The sequence below is a fragment of the Triticum dicoccoides genome, chromosome 6A (assembly GCF_002162155.2).
Source record: "Triticum dicoccoides isolate Atlit2015 ecotype Zavitan chromosome 6A, WEW_v2.0, whole genome shotgun sequence".
NCBI lineage: Eukaryota > Viridiplantae > Streptophyta > Magnoliopsida > Poales > Poaceae > Triticum > Triticum dicoccoides.
The window spans coordinates 30,169,775-30,179,228 of NC_041390.1; the positions used below are offsets into that span (position 1 = coordinate 30,169,775).

Sequence of the window (9,454 nt, forward strand, 5' to 3'; positions counted from 1 at the left end):
GGGGGGGGCAATGGAGTTGGCCATGAGACATCAGATACCCTGTACCCAAGATGGGGGAATTTCTCCTAGAGGTGTAACAGAAAGACAAGTGTGAGTCTCAAGGGATCGGGGGCCTCAGGGATGAGGTCTTGTTTTGCTCCAAGGGACACCAATTTTTAATCTTTAGGCATGGGAGGCATCAGGGAAGGAAGAGTCACAAGCACCTTCCAAGCTTCTACAAATTTCCATGATATTTCTTGATCTCTTAAAAGTTCTTGTGTGGAACTCATGAATCACCACGGATTTTTTTTCTCTCGGATGCAAAAAATATAAGTTGCACTGGGCAACATTTCTATTTGAATATGTTGTTGTAGAAATAGAAGTGAAGTCTGGAATAGTTGGAGGTTGTGCTCAAAAAAATGTTCACAACAAACTAAACGAATTTTGATTGTTAGCACCATCTCTTGCATTATTCGAAACTCTACTTCTGCAAAATATGCTGCCAGGAAATCAAACAAAATGTTTCAAATAGATAGTAAAAGGTAAAACACACTAAAATGGAGCCCTTCATAGTGTTCTAGACATTTATATACAATCAAAAATATTTTTTTGGGCACATAATGAGCAGAATAATTCTCTACCATATAGATTTAAGCTCAAAAATATGGAGGCAATATCCATAACAATATCATGGCATTAGCTTGATTGCCTCCAGTTTGGTTTCTTTGGACGTTCATTGCTTGAATGTAAATTCCTGGGGCACATTGAGTTGCCAAGAATGATCCATGGAAATGAGCAACTAAATCTATCTTTTATTTTATATTAGTAGAATGTTATACTAGACTAGTTGTATTTCACAAACAGTTGTGCTTCTAAAGCAACAAAAAGGACATTATAAATCAATGGCCATGTTGTTTCAACCAACATGGCTCTGAAAAGAAAAGAAAAACACAATATCTCATAGATTAGCAGAATCATATAAACTACAAAAATTAAGAGTAGAATCATCACATCTATAGAAGTGTTTTCATTGTTCATCCACCTCCAAAGGTATCTCTAATTAGAAAACCAACAACATATTCATTAGTTCAAAATAAGCTAAACTCAAATCGATATGCATCCATGTATCACTATCATAGGAAAATGTTTATTTATGAAAGAATCTCCTGCATTCATATGACTTATAATAATCTATCCAATCCATCATTCAAATGGAGAGAAATACAAGGTAAGAAAAATCACATTAGTCCAAGGTATTCCTACAAAAGATATGTGGGACAAGTCATATTTAACAACTCATTATTGTAAATCAGTTAAGGTCATAACACTCTTGCTTCTTCCTATTCTCTTTCAATGCAACTAGAGAGGCAGTTGCATGGGGTAGGTTTGGTTGGTGTTAGTTAAGGACAATGGACGGTACCGGGCAAGATAGAGTTGCATACCACGTGCATTTGTGAGAACTGTGCATATATGCATACTCGTGTGTGCTCGTCTCCAGCAAGTCCTCATGACTCGTCAGTAGTTTTTTCTCGCACCTTCCTAACCTCTACATTCTAGCTAACTTTGGTCTTTTCTTTTCCTTGCATCACATGCTAGCTCCAGTTTAAGCGCTCAACTCCAAGTGATCTTCCTAGATACATTACCTTGCTCCTTTCCCTTTTAATCACTCTCCACTAGCCTTCATATTCATCTAGAGAAGACTATGAATCAGGGGATTGATGACCTTTGGGATGAGATTTTGTTTCTATTTAAGAGAGGAGCTCATTTTCAACCCTTTAAGCATGGGAGACACGGGGAAAGGATGGGTTAGTCGATACGCCAAGGCAAGTCTATTAGAAATGAATTTCACATATCTACTATTTTATTTATTGAGGTTTCTAGGAAAAACGTGCACGGCCACTTGGGTACATTTGGTTGTGTGCACCAATTCCACACCAACGGCAGTGTAGTGAGAGAGAAAGAGAAAACCCATTGTTGAGTTGTTGGCTTAAGATGGCCACCTAGAGCTCATGTTCATCAACCGCTAAAAATATATTTTGTATGGTAACTTGTAAATTCAAAATTTAGAAGACTGAATGGAGCTACAAAGTGTCAAAGTCAACATTTAGGGCTTCGAATGAATTAACACAGACCACACACCCAGCGCTTTTTTGAACTATGGGTGTATCCACTGGTGCTAAGGTCTCCTCGTGCAGCAGACGGCGAGGCAGCTCTCTCATGCTGTAGCTTTCTGAAAAGAGGAGGAAAACCAGGGGACACTCTCTCATGATGAAGTTTTCTCCATAGAACTTCATGCTGTGGGACATGGCAATGCCCTAGGAGACCTAGCACCAGGGAGCAAGGGGCTGAGGAGATTAGGAGACTATCAACCTTTGAGAAGAATATCAAGGGAATTTAGAGACCAAGCATCACCCAACAGATTTGTACCTTTGGACCTCCCGAGCAATCCAGGTAAATGGTTCTGAATAAAATTGATGGCCTGCATATGTCTTGTCTGATGCATGTGTGGAAGAGTATTCAGATTCTTGATTGGCTCTTCTCAGATTCATACATGGCCGCACACTGATTTAATATTTCAGTGTAAACGAAAAACAAGGGTTCCTGATTAGAAACCGGGAGAAGGGAAAAAAATGCTTGATTAGTACATATAGCTGCAAGAAAATGTGTTTGATTGCTGACTGCACAATCTGAACCATACATCTCTGAAATTATATTAGATTCTTGCTCTTGGAAATTTAGAGCTGCTGTAGCATTGTTTTGTATATAAATGGCATGCTAACCTGCTTATTTAATTTAGATGTGTAGGTAGAAGCTAAAACTGAACCATAATATCAGTTTAGAGATGCACTTGACCATTTTTCACAGAAGCGTGTGCGCTGTAGCAGCACATGCGCATTTCTGGTCATTTGACTATAACAAATCGTTAGAAAGACAAACCACTTGTACATTCATAAAAAATAACTTTGTAAACATCGTCGGATAGTTTTACTAGCACATACCTGTGACGAATAACTTCAACTTGAGAGCACTACGTCCTGGTATATATGCGAGTGTTGATTCTGAACAAATGCTGAATCACATCTCTGACTTACGGGCGGCAGTGTGCGCCTGTCCTGGAACTTAAAACTCAGAACTGTATGCTCCTGCTCTGTTTGTGGATCTCTTGCTGTACGCTTGTCGAAATAAGAAGATAGTTGGAGCCAAGACATTCTAGGACCTGGAAATAGACATGTACAGAAACTTTTATCACACAAATAGTTGCACTTAAGTTCACGATTCAGTTCAGAGTCCCTCTACCTCTGTGCTTGTGCATTTTACTGTAGTGATATCAGTGGCTTTTAGGCTAAGCAGTTTATATGCTTCTCTGAGATAGGAGTGGCTTTCAGGCCGAATCTCTGTTGTCCTGAAATGATTGCCTCCATTCTACTACAGTACTTTGCAAGTCCAAATTTACTGCCATTTAGCAGATTCCTGTCGGGAAATTTAAGAAACATACAGCATGAAGCCAGTGTCGCCCTTCCTCTTCATCAGCGGTGGCAAGAAGGCTGACGCGGTCGTCCGCGGCAGGAAGGATGCATGTTATCAGCGAAGTCAGCATCCGGTGCAGTGGTTACAACTGTCGTCCGCTTGGCTTGGTTGTGACTGAACTTTGCTGTTTGTTCTGTCTGAATGTCTGAATGGTTGCAACAGCACATGTGAGGGATTGGTTTTCATGGTGTTTTTGTTTCCCTGCTAACGTGGGCTTAACCGAACAAGTCCTAAAGAGATGCTGAATTTGATTTTTCGTGCAGTAGATATGCCAAACAGTAGGCACCAATTTCCCAATAAAACCTCTCTCATAAAAATATATACAGGAAGAAAACTATGCACTCCATCAATTCCTTGATCAATGTTCAAAGTGAATTACACACACGTCAGTCAAATGTGCCTTGCCTAAGTCGGCCATGAATTTCCCCTCTTTGTCAACTCGCTACTTTCTCTCCTCCACTCATCTGAGCCTTGAGAAAAGAGACACGTGTAGATGATTGCTCCCAGCTCACTCACTCATCTGCTGCATCATGCACACATTCTCATCATCTCTGGCAGTGGTATGCCAACCAAATCAAATCAATGGCACCAGCAGATCTAGATACACGACGAATGATCCAAGCCTAGCTAACCATCGTGAGGCGCGGTGGAGTTGACGAGGCTGGCGATCCTGACCCTGGGCTTGGAGTAGTCGCCGGTGAGAAGCTTGGACGCGACGATGGCGTTGGCGAACTCGGTGAGGTGGATGCCGTCCCAGCTGATGAACTTTGCGTCCATGTCGCACAGCTGCATCTCCCCGGACATGCACATCTTGAAGTGGTTGTAGTTGTGGGGCGGGCCGCCGTTGCCGCAGCACGCCATGAGGGGCCTCTCGACGCCGTACTTGGTGTGGTTGGCCACGAGGTCGTACTTGATGGGGTACAGGTCGGTGAAGACGATGGCTGCGTCGGCCATCCGCTGCCGGAGCTGGTTGCAGGTCTCGGCGAGCTTCTCGCTGAAGGCCTTGGCGACGTTGTTGTACTTGTTGAGGCAGCCGTTGGCGTCGAGGTCGCTGTCGTCGTCCCTGGGGATGGACAGCTTCTGCGGCAGGCAGCCCAGCGCCCCCGTCCCGTGGATCCAGAACTTCCTCGCCCCGTGCGCGTACAGAGTCTGCAGCACGTATGAGTATGAGGACGCTTGCTGGTTCTATTATTTGTACTACATATCCATGGAGGAAATCTATAGGTACCCTAATTTATCTTCTTCTTCTTCTTCTTCTTCATCGCGGGAGACCATAATTTATAATCCATTTATCTACTCAAATACAGAGGGGGTCATATTTACCTCCATGCCGAATTTGATGTGACCAACTATGGCAGGGATCTTGTCGAGCACTTGATCGTAGGGGAGGTGAAGATAGGCAGAAAGATCATTGTGCCCGATGTCTATGGCGTAGATGGCGTTCCGGAACCCCTCCCGGTCGATCGGCGTCTTCTCACCTGCATCACGTCTCACAACAAACAGCCATCAAGGTACTAAAATGGTTTTACTTTTCGTCGGAGAGATTTATTATCCTAACACTTTTTCTGCTAGGACAGTAGACTGAACTATTCTTTAGAACTTGGATTTTGTCATGACACAAGACACAACTATTCACAGGACAAAATTCACGTGCAGTGCGGTTGTCATGTCAGTATCAATCATTATTTCTCTAGAGACTACTAGCTGTTGATTAGGTAGTAGGAACATGGGATTTAATTTTAAACATGTTCCTCAGCAAAAAAAAATAAAAAAAAATCATGATGCAGATGTACACTGGCATAGTTTGGGAGTTGGGACCATCAGTGTAGCTTCAGCTTAAGTCAAGGCTCAGCACAAGAATAAGCTTACATAATAAGTAGGCTAACATGTTCTTCTTCCAAAAGCGACAAATAAGCCGAATCTAACATACAAAACATATGTTAGGCATCTGGGGTAGTCTGGGACCATTGGTGTAGCTTGTGCTAGATGCAGATGCACACAACATGTTGGCATAGTTTGGGACCATGAGTGTAGCTTGTGCTTAAGTCAAGGCTCAGCATATTATAAGTGTGATTACGTAATAAGCTAGCTAAAATGTTCTTCTTCCAAAAGCGACGCATGAGCCGAAGCGAAGATCGCAGCATATGTTGGGCAATAGGCATCTTTGGATAGTTCGGGACCATCGGCGTGGCTTCTGCTTAAGTCAAGCCTCAACACAACAACCTTACACAACAAGCTAGCTAGCTAAAATATTCTTTCTTCCAAAAGCGACGTATAAGCCGAAGCTAACATACACGAAATAAGATAAAAGTATTTTTGTTTCCTCCATAAAATTTTCACCATACGACAAATCATGGTTTCTTTTGTTGCACTAGTTTTATCAGTTCATACATTTGTGCAAACAAGTTGTTGATAAGGATGGGCAAACCTTTTACATTTGTGCAAACAAGTTGTTGATAAGGATGGGCAAACCTTTGTTGAGCAGCTCGAAGGACCTGGTTCTGAAGTAGAGGAACTGATGGAGCTGCACGTCGAGCGAGAAGGGGGATCCCCCCGGCGTCGCCGTCGAGCCGCCGATGGCGAAGTTGGCGCCGTTGCTGAAGTCGGAGCCGAGCGCCTTGAGGTACGGGCTCAGATGCGGCGTGCCCAGGCTCTCACCTGCGTCATGGCACGGCATCAACAAATGTCTCAGAAATAGTTACCCGGCAAATGAAAAAAAAAACATATTGCCCATCAGTGGAGTAGTGGAGTGCAGATACTTCGACGCAATGGCTCCCCTTTGGGCAGCGCAAGCGCACATGTGGAGTGCCCGCATAAATCGCCTTTATGATCCCATTACAGCGATGTCCCATTTCCTTGTCGGCATACGCATTCGTGTGTCCTCTTCACCTTTCTCACAATGCCCGTCCCTTTCCCTTGATTTAGCTTAATTGCTTTTGAAGATGGTTTAAGATCTTTGCTTTTCGTAGGGTGCTACCCTAAAGCTCCGGAAAAAGATTTTGTTTCTTCAAAGCTTGAGAAAAGAAGTTCCCATTTGTGTTGTGCGGAGGATAAACTTTCAAGATTTGTTTGTTTGGGTCAGTGCATTGCACACCGACACTAGTAGGTAGATAAAATCATGGACTGATTTGGTTAATTGCTTTTCTTGCCATGATGCTTTGGTGTTTAGAACTGTGCGCACACGGGTGCCAACTATTTTGCTTGCATTGATTCCTGTACGTATTCGTGGGAATTTTAGTAAGATTTGCTGTCAGCTCTCCCGGTCGTTGGATCTCGATCCAACCTCCCATGTGCATATTACTCTCCCCTTCCTCACTGCCTTATCCTAAACCATGCTCTGTTCCCAGCTCAAGTCCCATGTCGCAGCAGAGAGAAGAAGCAGGGAGGGAAGCACTAGTAGAGCAGACGTGACTGAAATTCGACAAAATTCGGAGCAGTTTCAGTTTGGAATTCGTGAATTTCATTTTGATTTCCTTTTTCCGGCCAATAAGTTGGGAAATGCTAGGCATGAAGATGTGAGCGGAGAGCAAGAAGTGAAGCGGGGAAGGGATGGGGATGAGGCTCACAGATGAAGTCGATGACGAGGCGGCCGTCGGAGAGGCGCCCGGTGGGGCGGCGGAAGTAGGTGCGGCCCTCCGGGAGCGCAATGTTGAGGCCGCTGGCCGCCGCCATGCCGCCCGTGTCGGAGTTGGAGTCCCCGAAGTTGAAGATCACCACCGGGGACCTCTTCGCGTCCGCCTCCGCCTCCCCGGCGCGGGTGGCGACGGCCAGGCCGCTCCCCCAGGACCCGTAGCCGGCCGCCACGACCGCCGCCGCCGGCATGTACTTGAGGCAGCCGACGAGCAGCACCGCGCCCACCCCGGCCAGCAGCACGTAGTACTGCAGCCGCAGGCTGATCTTGCCGGCGCCCCCGCCCCCTCCGCCGTTCATCTCCCCGCCTTGTTGCTCCGTCTCTCACACGCCGGCGACCCGAGCAGCTAGCTGCCAGACAGCTCCTTGCTCTGGCCCGGGGGAGAAGTGTGTGCGTGGCTGTGTACCCGTCCGGGCGCGCGTGCGTGTATATATGCAGCAGGCGGTTGACGGGTCCGTCTAGCGAGCCCACCGTCGCTTCCTTGTCCTTGGGAGAGGGGTGGAGGATGTGATGCATGTCATGTCGCGCACCGTCATGGAAGAAGAGGGATCGGGAAAAGTAAAGGTGACGGCGACGGATGCGCGCGAGAGTCAAGAAAAGAGAGGGGCGGTTGGTGTCGCGCCTCCACCGGATGCAACGGCGACGGCGCACCGGCGCGCGGGGAGGGGCGGGCGTCGGGGTGCCCCGATCGGCGATCGAAGCAACAGTGAGGGGCAGCGAAGGACCATGTACGTACGTACGCTTTGGTTGCGGGGCGAGTGCGGGTTGCGCTGGCGTAGACGGCGGCCAGCGGGGCCGTAGACTGTAGCGTAGCTTCTTTCGGCCATTCATGGGAGGCGCACGGGCAACAGCGGGCGGTGGGCGGGCGAGCGTCCTCTACCTCTACTAGTACGTGCTGCCGCGGGGAGGCTATCGGCCGTGGGCTCTGTGTTTAATTTTGTCCTCGGGCTTACTTGTTCTCACCATATATTTTAAGACAGGATTTCTCATTTGACTGCTCCAAAAAGTTTAACCTGCTCGAAGCCTTGATCTCAAGGATAAAATCAATATCCAATTTTGACAACGAAGATCATCTACAGCTGGACCCATAGTTCATCCTCAAACGTCTAAAACGTCCGTTCGATAAGTGCCGGTTCAAAAAAAATAGCTGATCCCATTTGTAAAAAAAAAAAAAGGAAACCCTGATTCAACGGGACCCCTCATTTTCATTCTAAACGCCCGAACTGACCGGCGTGACTCAAACCCGTCTCAAATTCAATATAGGGGTATCCAGAGTCACGCTCACGCTGGGCGAGTCGCGTGGCCGTTGAGCGGAGGTGTGCCGATCGTGGGCGCAGTAGAGCGCGTCGTGCGCGCATGGGCTGGAGTGTCCGTGCGTACAGGGCGCACCCATGCTAGCTAGCTTGCTCGCCCACAAGGTGCTTGTAGAAATGACTCAAAAGTGAGGAGATAAATTCAAGGTACATGGTTATTTGGAAGCAAATATAAGGGGTCAAAACAGATATGTCCGGTAACTGACCGGACGCGTTCACCAACGTTTGAAGGACCAAATTAACTATGGGCGGCTGTAGATGCTGCGTTAATGTTATAAAGGTCATGCAAAATGGAGGTTTTGCCCATCACATTCTTGAACAAAATAAAACAGAAAGACTAACCAATACAAAAAGAGAGACCGTGGAGGTGGGCCATTACCTTGTTGGCACGAAACCGTGGAAAAAGTCTTTATTCGGGCCACTCATCCTCAGCCCCTCCCCCTCTATAACATTGCCACTGCTCTCCGCCGCCGTGATCTCTCATCGTCATCGGCGTTACTACAACACCCATATTGCGGCAAGGTCGTATTTATAGGCCAGACTTGACCACTGTAGCTATCAAGATTGAGAAGTGTCGAGTTAGGAATAAAAATTCACATCGAGTGCCAAATAGAGAAGACATTTTTAGGGTCGAGTAGGAAACGATTAATTTTCATCAAATTTTCTCTTGGAATTTAACAACGTCATGGTGGCATCTACTCAATATTTGCAAATTATCCGCCACTATGCGAGGTCTGCGATTTGTCGTTCTAACTAGATGACTGCCTTTAGCGTGCTCTTCCAAATATTAAGATTAAATACAACTACCATAAATTTCACTTGCAAATCACAAGGTAATAGCGGCATCAACTATAAAATATTTGCCTATTATATGTATTACTGATGTGAGGTCTACATCATATCGTCCTCACACATGACCTCCAAAGTGATTTTCTTAAATATAGCATAACACAAAGGTAATAGAATTATGAAGATCTACGGATAAAAGTTGTATTTTGTTTTT

General features: G+C 45.9%; 1 protein-coding gene across 1 annotated transcript; it reads right to left on the reverse strand.

Annotated features, from left to right (window-relative positions):
* Positions 1 to 3,826: 3,826 nt before the first annotated feature.
* Positions 3,827 to 7,660, reverse strand: LOC119314259 (GDSL esterase/lipase At1g09390-like). The gene is made up of 4 exons (XM_037589003.1): positions 7,074 to 7,660; positions 5,980 to 6,165; positions 4,831 to 4,985; positions 3,827 to 4,656 (listed from the first exon to the last, which is right to left on the reverse strand). Exons 1-4 carry the CDS (start codon positions 7,435 to 7,437, stop codon positions 4,135 to 4,137), a joined length of 1,227 nt encoding a protein of 408 aa, XP_037444900.1. The 5' UTR covers positions 7,438 to 7,660; the 3' UTR covers positions 3,827 to 4,134.
* Positions 7,661 to 9,454: the final 1,794 nt, after the last annotated feature.